This window comes from Rhinolophus ferrumequinum, chromosome 16 (genome assembly GCF_004115265.2).
Source record: "Rhinolophus ferrumequinum isolate MPI-CBG mRhiFer1 chromosome 16, mRhiFer1_v1.p, whole genome shotgun sequence".
Lineage (NCBI taxonomy): Eukaryota > Metazoa > Chordata > Mammalia > Chiroptera > Rhinolophidae > Rhinolophus > Rhinolophus ferrumequinum.
The window spans coordinates 6,745,899-6,762,138 of NC_046299.1; the positions used below are offsets into that span (position 1 = coordinate 6,745,899).

The 16,240-nt window shown below is 49.5% G+C and overlaps 1 protein-coding gene across 1 annotated transcript in view; it reads left to right on the top strand.

The window, feature by feature from the left end:
• Window positions 1–7,080: 7,080 nt before the first annotated feature.
• The window catches only part of CPXM2 (carboxypeptidase X, M14 family member 2), a 98,730-nt gene continuing 89,570 nt past the window's right edge, over window positions 7,081–16,240 (top strand). Inside the window, exon 1 of the mRNA XM_033131159.1 lies at window positions 7,081–7,679. Coding sequence (XP_032987050.1) covers window positions 7,379–7,679 — 301 coding nt within the window. The 5' untranslated portion in view covers window positions 7,081–7,378. The remainder of the gene's footprint in view (window positions 7,680–16,240) is intronic.

A 16,240-nucleotide genomic window follows, 5' to 3' on the forward strand; every position in this document is an offset into this window, starting at 1 on the left:
TTATTAATGTCTCAAAACTTTTTTGGTTAGATAAATTCTAAAATAATTCCAGCCATAATTACTACTATTGTGAATTCATCTCATCTTCTATTATACTTTCTGGTTTGTTATTACTGGTTACTGATTTCTAAAAAAAAAAAATTATCTTTCATCATCCAATCTTGCAAAACTATGTATTATTTGTCTTATAATTCTGCCAATCTTTTGTGTATAAATGATCAGACTATTTATCTCTAAAAATAAAGATTTTTTTTCTCTTTCCTTCTAAATTTATACCTTTTCTGTCTCTTTTTTTCCCTATAGTGTTGGCCATAGCTTCCAGGACCATATGAAACAATTACGGTGATGGTGGACATCTGGTCTTGAATCTAGGCAATTCACTCCATTAATTATCATGTTGCTGTAGATTTGGTGTATAACCTTTATCAAGATAAAAAGTTCCCTTTTGTTTGCAGGTTTCTAAGAGTTTCTTTCCTAACTAGGTGTTGAATTTTAAGAAATGCTTTTCTGATTCAGATAATTCATTGACAATTCATTGATTCAGATGATCATATAGTTTTTTGTCTTTGGGTCTATTGATGTGTTAATTACATAGATAGATTTTTCTGCTGTTGAACCATCCTTGTATTCCTAAAACAAGGCCGACTTTCTTATATTACATTAAAAAAAATAAGCTGTTGGATTCAGTTAGCTAATATTTGACCTAACATTTTTTGTATATATGTTCCCAATGAAATGAGCCTATTATATCCTTTTTTTTGTATTGTCATTCTCTGATTTTAGAATCAAAATTACATTAGCTGCATAAAATGATCTAAGCAACTTTTACTCTTTTTCTATTTCCTGGAATAAAACTTTTATAAGATGGCGATTTTGGTGTTTTAAAAAGTTTGGTAAATTCACCTGTGAAACCATCTGGAACTTCTTTACAAAGACTGACTGACTCCCTTTTTAACCTTTTTAGTGTTATTGGTCTGTTCAGGTTCTCTGTTGTGTCAACTTTGGTATTTTGTATTTTTTCTAGGAATTTATTAGATTTTTAAATTTGTTCATCATATAAGTTCATCATATAAGGATAAGTTCATCATACTTTCTTGTTATGTTTTTAGTCTCTATTCTATCAAGCTCAGTGTCTTCTGTGATGTGGGGAGAGGCAGGACTACTCTACAGAAACTGTAGTGGGTGGGACCCCTGCTTTCAGGTTTGGTTGCCTGACAACAGGCTATAGGTGGTCTTTTCAAGCCCTGGGGCCTCCCATGTGGATGGATCAGCTGTATCTGGCATTGCTGTTCTAGAGAGCCCTGTACTCTGACAGACAAAGGAGAAAGGGGAATGAATGCCTGAGTTTCAGGCCTTCCCCACCTTTCTTCTGATTCTGGGCTGGGAGTGCAGCAGCCCCGTGTGTGTGGTGGTTGGGGGCTGGGGGGTAGGGTAGTGGCTTCCCAGGCTTTGCGTCTTGACCTCTCCCATCAAGTTCCTCTTCTTGTAAATGGTGATTCCACAAAGATTACTGTTCCTTCTTTTTAAGGCTTCCTGTGTAGGTGATATCAGGAGCTGCTCCAAAATTTGTAAATTTGAGAAACTTAGATCCTAAGAAATCCCACTGGAAGGAGGGGCTAGAGATTTCCTGGGTGTTAAAACCACCCCCCAGAACCCATTATGACCATCACTGGGGGCCTGTGGGCCTGTGCTAAGCCCTGACCCTGCATGTTCCTAAGTGCATTTTGGGCTGTGTGAGGCTCCAGAATTCCCTTGGGCCTGAGATTGTAACCTACTTGATAGAAGTAGATGTTTTGAAGCCAGACAATTGGAGGATCAACGCTTGACTCAGTCATTTGTTAAATGGATGACATTCAGCAAGTGACTTGACTTCTAGTTTCCTCAGCAGTAAGATGGGGGAGCATCATCCTCTCCTCGGGAGGATTGTGTCAGTCAGGGACCCAGCAGGAATGGAGGCACATGCAGATAAATGGAAGTGAGTTGAATGGCGCCCAGAGGATTTGGGCAGAACTGAGAGGAGGAACGCTGACTAGTGACGGCAGACTTAGGCCTGTAGGAAGTCATTACTGCTCACTGGCTGCTGAACTGGAGCTGAGGAGGGAGGCTTCAGGGCAGCACAGAGATACAGCCACCACCAGCACCTCTGGGGCCAAGTGGAGGGGACGTGGAAGGGTCGGTGGGAGGGTTAGAAGTACCCAGATCCCCCTCCCTCTCCTATCTCCTGCTGGCCCCTCTCACTGACCATTCCCAGTCAGAAACCAGAGGACAGGATACTCAGCCCCCAAGGATCAGCCTGCAGGATGCAGGTGGCCGACAGGAATGGAGATCAGAGGGGGTGTAAACAGAGGAAAAACTAGCATGAAGCGTGGATGCCATCCTGTTTGGAAACTGTCCTGCACGTCGCAGGTGACTGTGAATGCTGGGTCTCCAGGTGCTGAGGGGCCTCTGGCTACTCTGAACTCACTCTCTCCTCAAGTGTCTGTCGGTGCGATTTCTCAACCGTTTTTACAACAGCATCTTGTTCATTACAAATGGCATATCTGAAGCCAAAGCCAATTTCCCCAGGTCAACCTGGGAATGAAATCACAGAGCGGAGGCGATAGTGAGGAGAGGAGCTGAGTTGCAAGGGGGAACCCATGAACCAAGAATAAGTCTTAACAAAAAGATGCCAAATCTACAGAGCCTAGGAGTAGGAACAAACATGAAAATTAAATGTGAAATGGGTAATTATGTAGTAATGAGATTGAGGACATTACAAAGGACACTGCCATTTAAAGCACAACTCCACAGAGTAATAAACGGGAAAAACCCTCCAGCTTTATAGTTATAATCATAGTTGCCATAACAACTTAGTATCTCTCTCCGTGAGCATATATCTCGAGACTGTATTTTTAGCAATGACTGTGCCAGAGCATGCATTTTTTTCTTTATATAGCAGCTAATTTGTCAAATTACTGATCTTAAAAAAATAATCCCATTTTCATTCTCTCTGAGTGTAGAAGTCTCAGGGATAATTAGGGAAATGAGCAGGTGTGAAAGTCCCTTATGAAAAATGCTATAAAAGTATTGATGTCTTGACAACATTTGTTTCAACAGAATGTTCTCTGGACCTGTAACACTGTATTGTGCCTTGTCAAGCAGCTTCATATAAATTTTCTCTGTGGTGCTCATAAATATTTGAAAAGTTATTAGCTCTGTAAGGTGTTTGAGGATTATTTGACAAGTACAGATTTAGGCTGGTAACAGAAATTAGCTTAACAGTATTGTGAGTGTCAGGAATGAATGCATGAATAAACATTGGCTAAACTTGCTTAACAGAAATGCACATAACAGATTCCCAACGGAAGCAAACAATGGGTTGACTTTATTTTATTTTATTTTTTTGTTAGTTTATTAGGCTGTAACAGACCTTTATCATTTATATCCCTCACACAGTGATAACCCTCCTCCCCACCCCCGCACCCCCATCTACTACCCCTCTGACATCGCATATAGCCTGGGTTGACTTTAAAGAACACCATTTGATGGACTCAGAAACCAGGAGGGATTCTGAGCTGCCATTTTGGTTTCCAAATTTGCCCCAGCTGCTACGCCTAGCCGGAGGGTTTGGTTTTATAGTATGGCTAATATCCAAGAAAAGTTACCACCTTACCAAGCTCCACTTATACTACCCAGAGAGGCTAATAGTCCTTTGTGTCCCAGATTTAAATGAAACAAATTATTAGGTTGAAAACAAAAAGTTCTCAAAAAGAAGCACTTTTTGCCAATGCCACGAAAGCCCCCTATACAAGGTTAGTCATGCAACAAGGATTGAGAATTTTATGCTTTCTTGTACTCTATTGCTTCCGTGGAGGATGGAAAATTAGCAGATTATAATAATCACTGGTTATAAAGAGCTTATAAGCGCTGGGCAGGGGGCAATGAAGAGTATACCTTACCGTTGTTGCCATTGGTGAGCCGGGAGAACAAAGTGTGGGTGAGCACCTAAGCCTGAATCCTACGAGGTGGGGCTGGGTTGATGTGGGATTGATAAGCACTGTGGGGTCTTCAGTAGGAGAACAATACTATCGAGGGGTGTTTTAGGGAGGAAGCTGGTAGCTTCCCGTGAAGTGTGGATGGTGTGTCATAGAAGGAGACCTGCGGAGTAAGTGTTCCAATAATCTGGCCTGGGGCACTGAATGAACAATGGACTAGGGTACTGCCCGCGGGAATGGAGGAAAAGGTGAATTAAAGGATACAGGTCGCAAAAAATAGGACTTAGTATTATGTTAGATATGTATTTATTAGATGGTAAAGAAGAGTTGGGACAGTCTTCATCTGTGAAGAATGAGGAAACCCTCCCTGGCAGATAGGCAGGGTTGAGAAGCAGGATGACGCTTGGAGACCAAGAAAATGAGGTCAGCTTTGCCATCCTATCTTCCTGTACTTCCTGAACTCTCTTTGTGCCCTGCAAATTTCCAGGCGAGCAGCCCCGGAGAGAGGGACTCAGGTAGACAAAGGCAGCTCTGGGGCTGCGCAGGGCGCTGCTGCGTGTTGGGAGAATTGGGGTCTGTGCAATCAGTTCTCCTTCTGTTTGTTCTGCTTGCTTTAACCGTGTGTCTTGTTGGAAAGCGAGCACTAACAGGGAACACGGTGATTGACGGGATTCATTTCCTGATTCCAGGGATGAGTTGAGAATTACGTTGGGGAGGGACATTCTCTGATTGCTTCCCAGACACAGTAGAGCAAGTGGACGTTAATTTATTTACTAAGAGGTGCCCGGAAAGTTACATGTTTTCAGAACTCATGGGTTTGGAGCCACCAGGATCCACACTACCTGAGGGGAGCTATTGGATAAAGACGACGAATGGGGTTTAGTCCTGACTGTCACTAGTTTTCTTTGTGCCTTGGATGAGTCTGGGCCTCAGTCGCCTCCTACCGGTCCATAAATGGGAGGGACAAGGTTAGTCTCCAGTTTTCACTGTATCAGCATTACTTGAGCTGCGTAGACTTCTAGTGCTCAGTTCTGCTCTCAGGAGATCCTGTAGGTCTGGGGTGGGGCCTGGCGTCTGCATGTTTGGCAAGCTCTGCGGTCTCTGATGGAGGTAGTGCAGGGTGCAACTCCAGCTGGATGGTCTCTGAGGCCCCTTCTGGGATGCCAGGATGCCTCGTGCTTTACACAGCTGGCTGGAACTTCTGGGCGTTTCAGTGCTGTTGGAGCCGATTTCGGTTTTGCCACTGAAGCCCCGTGCTGGTCTGTTTTGTTGTCTGGAGTGCCTGGCTTCACTTGAAAGCACCCGTATGAGTGAGCCCTGGGGACATACCGCGGAGGAGGGCGAGCAGGCATCCAGAGGGGCTCATGGACCAGCCCGGCCCAGGCCTGCTTGGACAGTGGTGGGAGGGAAGGCGCCCTCCTCCTCTCTCACTCTGGAGACCTCTGCTGGCTGTGGGTTCTGGAATGTCCTCAGGGATTGATAGCCAGGTCCAAGGCCTGCTGGCCCTTGGACACAGTGTGGGAGGGGGCCCCCGCCTTGGTCTGCAGCCTCCTCCTCTCACTCTGGCCATTCTGCTTTGGCCTGTGGCCTCGGAGCCCAGAAGACCTGCCCCAGAGGATGGCCTGGTTAGGTGGCCTGGGTGGGGGCAATGAGAAAAAACGAGGTGGCAAGTGAGGGAGGCCAGAGGCAGAGGGTGGCAGTTGTACTGGCTCACGCCTTGCCCACTGTGTGGGTTCAGAAGTGTGATACCAGGGAAGTGGGGAGGCTTTGCCAGGGTGCCCAGATCCAGCTCACTGGCATCCTGGAATGGCAGGATCCAAAGGGGCTGGGGAAGTGATAGACCAACCCAGGGTTGAAGGTCAGTTTGTCCCTGTGTGAGGCAGAGTGGGCCCTCAGAGACATCCTCACCTAAACCCCAAGGACCTGTGAATATGAAAAGTGCTTTTCATGGCAAAGTGCACTTTTCAGATGTTGAAATTACCACCTTAAGAGAAGGGGGTTATCGTGGATTACATCTAATCACAGGAGCCCTTAAAAGTAGAGAACTTTCCCCAGCTGGAAGGAAGAAAGATGTGGCAGAAGGGAAAGTCAGAGAGATCTGAAGCCATCCGAGGGACTGAGCACGCCTGTGCTGGTGCTGAGATGTAGAGCCCACGTGCGGGGACCAGACAGACGCCACTAGGAACTCCTAGGAAGGCATGAGAAGGAACTCAGGCAACCAGCAGGAGCCACACTGACTGTCAGCCAGTCCCCAGGGCCGCATTGCTAGCACCTGGGCAACTGAATTCAGCTAACACCCTGTGTGAGCCTGCAAGTCTTCCCCCAGAGACTCCATGAGGAAGGCAACCTGCTGGTGCCTGGTTTTAGCCTGGTGACACCTACGCAGACTTCTGACCTGTGGAGCTGTAATAAATACCTGCTGCTTTAAATCACAGAATCCGTGGTAATTGGTTACAACAGCAATAGTAAACCAACGCAGGCCAGTACCTCCAACATCCCCACCTGAAGGACCAACACAAAGTTGATCAAGCGCAGAAAGTACATTCCCCATAGGCAGTAAGCTCCCTCCCTGCCTGACTTAGGGCTCTGTGCGCGGGAGCCAGCTCTTTGGAGGCACCAAACGTCCCCTGTGACTTCCAGGAAGGCAGGCCGAGGATAACTCCACTTTCTCTTCCCAGTCTCAGGTGGGAACAGGGGTCTTCCCGGGTTGCTAGGCTCCGCCCCTGCAGACACTTTACTCCTCACAAACCTGGCCACCTGGGGGCTCAGGAATGCCATTCACAGTTCCTGAAACTGGATCAGCGTCAAGTTGAGAAGGTTTGTATGCTCAGGGGGGAGCGCATGTCTGGTGTGGAGGCCAGGTTTCGGGCTCCAATTTGCTTTAGGACCTTGGGCGAATCATTTCTCCTCGAGGATCACGTTTCTCCAACCTGTAAAACGAAGGGATGGGACAAACGAATGGTCTCCAGCTTCCTTACAGATGGAACTCTTTTGAGTCTCCGGGGAAGCAGGCGCCCAGCAGGGCAGCTGACTGGCGGGTGTCCAGGGGTTGCAGGGAACACGAGGTTTGGAGACAATTATTGGGTTGGAAGGGGCTCCGATACCTGCTTCCAAGGGCAGGCCGCCGCGGGGTCCACGCAGAAGGGAACGAAGAAGGAAGGGCGGGGCCGGCCCCCCTGCGCCCGCCCCGCGCCTGGCGCGCCCCTGCCCGCCCCTGGCGCGGCCCGGCCCAGCCCAGCCAGCCCGGCGGGCGGGTCACACGCGCCGCTGGCCGGCCGTCTCCCGCGCCCAGTGTGCCGCGCTGCAGTGCCCGGCGCCCCTGCCCCGCGCCGCCGTCCGCGCCCACCGCCTGCCCGGCGCTCCCGGCCACGGTGACCCTGCTTAGGGAGCTGGGCCGAGCGGGCATGGCCCGCCGGGGGGCCGCCGCGCTGTCGCTGGCCCTCGTGCTTCTGGGGGTGGCTCTGGCTGGGATCGGGGCCCAAGGCGCAGCGCTCGAGGACCCCGACTACTACGTGCAGGAGATCTGGAGCCAGGAGCCCTACTACGCGCGCCCAGAGCCCGAGCCGTTCTCGCCGCCGCTGCCCGCGGGGGCCCAGGAGGAGGAGCAGGATCCGCGCCCGCCGGAGCCCAGGCCGTCTAAGAAGGCAACCAAGCCCAAGAAAGTTCCCAAGAGGGAAAAGTTGGCTCCGGAGACGCCTCCACCAGGTAAGTAACTCTGCAGTAGGAGGCTCGAGGGGGCGCCCGTGGCCGTGCGCCTCTCTCCGCGGTGGCCTGCTGGGTCTGAGGGGACAGCTGGCTTCTCAGTCCGTGTGTCTGGGATGAAGGAGCCCGAGAACCTCCGCGTCGCTCCCCCCTGTGCCCCGCCTCCTTTGAGACTGCACTGTGCTCTCCACGGGCCCCTCTGAGGTCCTCAGTGCTTAAACCTGGCCAGCATTTCCCTCGGGTAGAGACAGCTGTGCAGTGGAGAATTTGCCTGGGGAGCTGGGTCCCTCGTGCCCCAAGTTTGAAATTTACTCATTTACTGAGTAAAAGGTCTTTCTGCCGGACACTCTTACTTCTGTGCCTACTTTTCAGTCTTCCTACAGGGCGTTTTCTTGAGAGTGAATTTCCGATTTGGCGATGTGAATGGCTGGTGGATTTTGGCACAATGGCCTGAGGAAAGCACAGCAGTGAGCCTTTACCCAGCGTGTCCCCTCTCAGCTCCTTCCCCATCTCCTGCTTTCTATGGGTCCCTTGAATTCTTTGCTTGGTTGGGGCAGGAGGGCAGAGCCTCTGCTGGGGAAGCTGGAGCTGCACCCAGATCCTGGTTCCTTCCCCCACCCCCAAAAGGCCAGCAGTACCTGGTAGCCTGGTATCTTTCCGTCCATCCCCAGTTTCTGCCAGCCCAGTCTTGGGGAACTGACTTCATTCAGTTTCTTACACTCCTTGCGAATGTGGACGTTCCCTTAATTCTTCCAAATGTTCTTTGCTCAAATTGCAAAAGGCTGTGGTCCGAGTATTTCAAGATTGAGGAGTGAGCCGGCTTATGGCCAAACTCTCTGGCCTTTGATGGCCTTCCTTGAAAGGAGATACGTGCTGGTGGCACCTTACACAGCTCCAAGCATGGCAGGAATCACCACTGTTTGGTTAAATTGTTCATGAAAGTCTGCAGTGAGGCAGTGGGAAAGGAGTGGAGATGGGGACACAGAACCCTTGAGTGTGTGGACGCATATCAGCAGCCCCTTTGCAAGTCCGTGGGGGTGGGGGGGGGGCGTCCTGCAATATTTCGGTTTTAGGCAACTCTGTGAATGACCAGCCAGTTCTGCAGGTTGTGTGACCCTGAACAGAACCATCCAGAATTTCCAATATTTTCTGGGGAGTTGTTAAAATGAAGATTTGGAAAAGCCACAGTGGCTTACTAACAGGACGCAAGAGTGGGAAGAGACCCTCATGTTGGTAGAACATCTGCCGTGACTCCATTGGAGCTGTATATACAACTGTCTCATTTAATTCTTTTAGTGGCGTGGATTTTGTTGTTATTTTACAGATGGGGACCCTGAGGCCTTGACAGTTTAATAACTTGCTCAGTGTCACTTGCTGGCTTGGGAGATTGGAGACGCCTTTTTGGGTTTGGTAGTTTGAATCGAATTCGCATGTTCTGTGTTTAGCACAGTGTTGGGCAAGGATGGGTGGGTGGGTGGGAGGCACATATGTTAGGTTCTGGTATTTATTGGGGGGGATACAGGAGAGGGGAGTGTAGGAGAAACCCCAGCCTGATAGTCTGAGAACCACACTTAACACCCAGGTCTGGGGCTGGGCACTCAGCTTCCTGGACCTCTCCCTGGCTATGCTACCTCACTTTACTTTGCCAGTTGTTCTAGAAGCTTTTCAACAAGATTCCAGTGTGTTAATACATGGTTGTGCTAGTCCGTCTGTGAACCCTTCATTCATCCCACAGGTTGTTACCAAGAACCTGCTCAATATGGGGTGCTGGGAGCGGTCCTGGGGGGAAGGAGAGCCCTGCCCCCACCCTTGTGGAATGGAAGTTGGGGGACTTTGAGAGACTAATGGCAGGTGTGCAGAAGGCTGGATCGCTGGTCCCCAAACTGAAAACTCGTCCTTGGAAATTCCAGACTTGGCTCAGAGACTCAGCTCAAGGCCTCCCAGGGGAGCGGCCTCCTGGCCTGCCATGTTTGTAGTGCATTGTGTGGGGCTTTTTAGAGCATCCCGACTTTAACAAGCAAAGTGTGACATTTAGCACCCACTTTCAACTCCTATCCTTTTTGTGGGTGGTGGTGGGGAACAAGGGCATTTGGCCAGTGGACTCCTCCTCCCTGGACCCCAAATGGGGGAGACTGGCTTAAGAATGACCTTGATGAGGGCAGTCAATGGTAGTTTTCTGCAGTTAAACTGTGTTAAGAGAAACTATTTTTTCCCCCACTTTAAGTGGTGGCTTGATGTATGTACTGCTCCTGATATAATAGAAGCATTCATCTCTGCACTGGACTGTTTCGTAAACAGGTGTCATATCTCAGGAAGGCGTTGATTTATAGAGGAAGAAGAAACAGTGGGCCTCGGTTAGGGTGTTTAGTGTGAACTTGAGGTCTCGGCTTCGCTAGGTGGACAGTGCGTGCTACGTACCGGGCCCCGAGGTGGGAGAGAGGGATTAGAGTCAGAGATGAATAAGCATGTGAAAGCTTTCATAACGAATTGAAAAGTTTATCATGTGCTTTGTCTCTGCAGATGATAAAATGTTTTCCAGACAGCCCTTGTCTTGCGCAAATGTTCTGTGTGTCAGGTTCCAGCGGGGATTCTTGTCTTCATCTCATAGGAAGGTTGACTAAAGGAGCCAGGGGCCTGGGGATTGGCTCTCCGTGTGAGTTTTGGCTCTGACGCTTGGCTGCTCTCTCACACAACCACAGAAATGTGCAGTGGACATCATGTGCTGATGTCCTGGGGAGGGCTTGGACAGCTGAACCCTGTGGTTAATTGAGAGCATTGCGTTTTTCTAGGAGTGGCTGATTCCCAGAGAAGTGCAGCCCTGATTTACTGAATAGAGGGGAATCTTTAAAAAAAAAAAATGCTTAAGGTTTTATTTTGAATAACTGTAGACTCACAGGAAATTGCAAAAATAGTGTAGTATATACAATAGCAAAACCAGGAAATTGACATGGCTACAATACTATTAACTGGATTATATACCTTATATTTCAGCAGTTTTTACATGCACCTGTGTGTGCGTGTGTAGTTCTTTGCAACTTTATTACATGTACAGATTCGTGGAACCACCATCAGGATGCAGAACTGTGCGATCCTTTTTTGAGATTGAGTGAACTCAGTATCATACAATTTCTGAGCACCTCACTGTGAATATCAGTTAATGCCAGGATTTTAGAACTTGAAGGAAATGAAGCAGCGGTCGTTGGGTCCAGTGAATCCTGTTCCTTGCAAGAGTCTGGTGGTGGGCTGCTGGTCTCAGCTCACACCTGTCTGCTGTGGACTCTCCCCACCTCCCACGATGGCCCGTTCATTGGATAATGGTACTGATAACTAGAATGTTGTTTTAGCCACAGGGACGTCGGGACCTGACTGCCTGCTTCTCTCTAATTCCATTCAGTCAACTGTTTCTAGCGAATCCAGTAGTTTCTAGATGCCTGCAGTTGGACTGCTTTGGGATTCAGAGAGTGAGTATCAGATTCCCAGTTTTCATTACCCCAGGTGAAGAGAAGATAAGGGACCACATTTTGGGCGTGCCAGTGGGTTTGGGTTGCATTTACTTTGCGTGTCATCTCCAAGTGGATGACCTTGGTTTGTGGTTATACTCTTTTTAGAGAATAAAATGGAACAGAGAAATAAATCATAATTATATAACTCACTTACCTTTTCCCTCCCAGGTGGCAGTAAGAAATAAACAAGCTAATAAACAAGACACTAAAGAGGTGATTTGAAGAAATTTTTTATACTCCCCCCACTGTGTCGGGTTAGAAGTAGGCTAAGTCATTCAGCCTTTACTTTTCGGGTTCCTACTTGTTTGCTTGTTTGTCGCTTTCTTCAAGGAGCAGGCAGAACGCGCCACTGTTTGAATATGTTCATGCCCACATCACATCCATAGTTCTGGTCCATAGTTCCCAGCCGTGGAATTTGCAGAGTGGGCAGCGAGCCACGTTTGTTTGTATGTCTGTGCCCAGAATCTGCAAGTTTGCATTTTGTACTGTGTTGTGCCCCAGCCACGGGGATAAGGGTGGGGGGAGGGGGGCAATAACTAAAGAGTTGTTACTTGAGCATATGGGATTGTAAACAAAGCCCTTTCTGTGTGTGCGCTGTAAGCCAGTTGCTGGAAAGACCTTCTCTTGTAAGCCTTGCTCATCTCTCTCGGGGGTCTTTCTGTGTTTGGCCTTCAGATGGAAACATCTCCTCTTGGGCAAAGCTGGAGGGTGAGGTTTAGGAGAATGTGTTTGCAAATATTTAGTATGTATTTTAGAAGTGATCCAATGCTTTCAGCACACCCAAACAAGTAACAAGAAATCTTTATATTATGACTTTATATGCTCATTTGAAGAGTTCAATCCAAAGTGTTTTGTCCAGATAAACTCCCTACAAAATTCTGAGGGAAAGGACGTTTTATAAAAAAGGTCATTTCATGTACATCAGCAAGCAGCTTTCTAAGATACACCTCTTTCCAAAATGCTTTCCAAAATCAACTATTCATGCTGGCAGGTCCTCCCTGCCTGTGCCCGTGGTTCCAGAAACCAGGGTTTGTGCATAGATAATAAAGGGGAGACACTCCATGGTTGGGGAAGCTGGATTGGATGCTGTGGTTCTTAAAAATAGCCACCGTGTTTCCCGTGTGCTTCAAGCCACCTCGGCTGCCAGATCTCATGGTGGATGTCACCTTCAGTGCCCGACAACGGCAGCCTGCGCCCTGGAGCCTGGATTTTTGAGATGGAGTCTGCTGACTCTCCCTGAGGGGCCAGAGAGCCTGGGCTGTCAGGCTTGGTGTCTCCAGGAATGGCTCTGCCCTCTGTGGCCTTCTTGGGTCCTTGCCGCCATAGCTGCCCTTCTGGGATCATGAAGCCTGTGATTTGGGGTGTCTTTGCATGGCCACGGGAAGGGCTGACATGCATAACTGACTGGCATCCTGTCAGCTATTCATCTGGGCCCCATAGGATGGTTATAGTGGCACAAGATACTTCTTCAAATGTGAATTTCAGACGAATGTCATGGATTTTTATGGAATACTCAAGATGTGTAGGTGTTTGCCAAAGCTTGTTCAGGATCGGAGAGAGCTGGAATCAAAATCCGGCTCTGCCACCTACAGGCACGTGTGAGTTCTCTAAGCCTCGGACTCCTCACTGTCGCATGGGAATATTAATAAGCCCACTTCCCCAGGTGGTGAGTGGTTAGATGGGTCAGCGTGCAGCCTCCCAGCCTTCGGACGGACAGTTCAGAGGCACTTTCTGTCCAGTTCCCCAAAGTCCCCAGCCAAGGGGAGTCCCAGAAGGTCCTGCTCCATGTCGCAGCCCAGGCAATTGGCGTTTCCTCCTCTGCATCTCCTTCCCTTCTCTTCTGCTTTGTGGAGTCACCTCCTGGATACCCTTCTATACCGAGGCCTTGTCTCAGGCCGTTTCCAGGCTGAATCCAAACTGAGACAGGCAAGTACCCGCGGAGCCTGGCACATCTGCACCTGCTGCTGTTACGGGGTGGCTCTTTCTTTAAAAGGCTCCTTGTCTGGTTGCCAGTCAGGAACATGGCTGGGTGTGGCTGTCCCTCAAGCCCCAGGGACCCTGATGGAAACCAGGCCTTCTGCACCAAAGCTGCCCCAGGGGAGGGCAGAGGCTGATCGGGAAGATAGCTGAAATGGGGGAGGGAAGGGCTTTTGACTGACTGATTGATGGGCTGGTTGATTTTGGTCTAGCCCTGGTGACAGGTACTTAGAAAATTGCACTGGTGCCACCATCTCCACCCCGACCTTCCAGGTCACCAAGCAGGGGAAGCACGCTTTTCATTCAGCTGCTCTGCCTGCCTTTCAGGATTCACCTGATCCCTGGAAAACCCATTTCCACGGGGAGCTTGACTGTCTCAGAACTGGATAAAGGCACAGGCTGTTTCCTCCCCACATCCTGGCAATGTGCTAACATCCACTGGAGGACAAGTGTGTAGCCACTACTGTTTAGGCTTTTCATGCTTACCTGCAGAGTCCCCCTGGCTCTCATGTGCGACGTTGTCTGCAGACGTGCATAGTTTTAGTTTGCAGTGTTTTAGAAAGCTGTAATTATTGTTTGTCCCTATGCCGTCAGGCTGCATTTCTGGGGTGCTCCTGAGAGCCTTCTGTGCACGTGGGGGAGGGCTCCCCCCTCCTGTGAGTTTCTTAACAGGAGGCAGGCGAGGGGCTTAGGACTCCGGCCTAGCCCTTCCCAAGACGGAGTGCAAATGCTGTTGGGCTGGAATTTCCTGGGGAAAATGCAAATATGCAGCAAAGAATGTTTCAGTTTCTGGGGTTTGCTACTGTAAGCTCCTTGTATAGAGAGGAAAAAATAGTTTCCTATCAAACAAGAAGCACTCTATTTATCACCATTGACCAGAATAGAACATGGGGCCCGCACTGGCAATTCAGTTTTGCTACTTTTAAGGAATTTAGTTTTGTCACGCAGCCCAGATGGAGATGCTGATTTGATTCTGGCTCCTTCTCTGTACGCTATTTCCACTTTACTCTCTTCTTTCATCTGGACAGACCATATGTTGCCTTTCTTATTATAAGAGAGGAGGCGGCTGGGAAGGGCCTAGACTCTGCACCCTCCTGGCTGTCAGTGACCTTGGGTGTGTCTGTCCCCTTCTGAGCCTCTGTGTCCCCACCTGTAAACTGATGTTCATAGTAAACTTCCCACCCTCAGGGGACCTGGCCAAGATCAAATGTTATAATCTACGCGAAAGTGCCTCGTACATTGTGAATCACACTCCGCATGTTGGCTGTTATTCTCCCAGCAACTGGAATGGTGCTTTTGTGCTGTGTCGGGGCTCGAACTAATACTAACCATGAAAAGATGAAAGCCGTCTTTTCCCCAGTGGTTCCTGCAGTCAGTCACTGCTCTAAGCACTTGCCATGTATTATATATTATTTGTTTCTTCCCCATAACTGCCATTGAGGCAGGTACTATGCCTCCTTGTTTTACGGACGAGGGAACAGGGCATGGAGAGGGGAAGTGGGTCACCAAGGACACGCCGTGGTCAGTGCAGCGGCAGGGCCGGGAACCAGGTCCTCAGGCCAGTGTATCACCTGGAGCTGCGTCTTCCCGGGAGAAAGTGGCTGGGCCCTGCCTGTCGTCTCTGGCCCCTTGCCATTCCCTTCAGAGCTTCTGTCCCCCACATGTGGTGCCCCTGGGGAATCAACCTCTCAGGGGTAGTACACATGTGCCCCACAGCTGGGCCCTTATTGGATTCCCAGAGCTGCGCGGGGACGTTTTTGTCATGGGCGTGGATCTGGCGTATGGGAGGTGAGGCTGAGCGTGTGGCCTGGGCCAGGCTCTGTGACACGCATTCCCACGTCACTGATGGAGACTGCAGAGTGGTGGCCCTGGGAGAGAGCAGGCTCCCAACGAGTGGCCGAGAATTGTGATGGTACATTCAGAGAGGGTTGTGATGGAACATTTCTTTCCCAGAACTTTGGCTTTTTCCTCACATATTTTGTAAAACATTTTTCCCCCCCTTAATATCTTATCTCTCTGCCAAATTGGACTCCACATTCGCAGAAGTTATGGCACCGGTTTTGCCAATCAGGGTTTTTATAGACCCTCAGTCAGGCTCTTTCAGAAAAGGCCGCCTTTGGACGTCACTGGCCAGGACATTCCTCCCCACAGAAATGGCACAGATGCCCAGGTGACATCAGGCTGATGTCAGAGGCTCCCAGGCTGGCAGCCTTCCTCTGGCCTTTCTGGATGTTTTGGTTCATTGACTCCTTGACTCGAGGGGGATACTTGATTTTGTGATTTTTCAGTTCGTATGAAAAATGGAAGCCACTCCCAGTGGGCGTCACCCAAGAATCTGACAGAGAGAACTGTTCTTGGCCGGGCCCAACGCGCACTTTGTATGTTTTGAAGATTTAAGTTTTTCCTGAGAAATATCTTTTTTCTTTTGGTGACTGTAGAACAATCTGCAATGATTTCATTAATTGGCGTAATCTACTCTATGGTTTTGGTATTTCAACTTGCTTTATAAAGTCCAGATTGAGCATCTTTCTCCACAGACCTGCCCCTGCTCTTGTTTTTGTCTGTCATTGAGTGACTCATTCGTTCATTCATTCATTCATTAGTCACCACAGATTATATGCCATAGTCTAGAACTAGAACTGTGAGAAAAAGCAGATGCAGTTCCTGCCCCACAGACAGAGCAGCACGGTGTGCGGAACTGCTGGGGGCTTGGCTGCGGTGGCTCCCAGCTGCTCCCTTCTCTGGAGCATTGCCCCTGGAAGGTTATCGCTCCCACTCCCCAACTGGGCAGTGTGTAGCCAGAGGCTAACCAGCGCTAGTCTCAAAGAGGAGGCGGGGGGAGCAACCTGTGCAGGTCCCGCTCCAGACCTCCCCGTCGGATCAGACTGTCAGACTCTCGCTGAGAATGTGGTCTTGCTTAGCTCCTTCCTCTGCCTCGTCCTGCTTCCTCCTCCTCTTTCTCCGTAGAGCCCTTCCTCAATACACCCCGTGTACCCGAACCCCTGCATCAGGCTCTGCTTAGAGGCAACTGGACCGCCGACAGGTGCCAGCAGAGCCCAGCAAAGGAGGCACTGATTTAGGTGG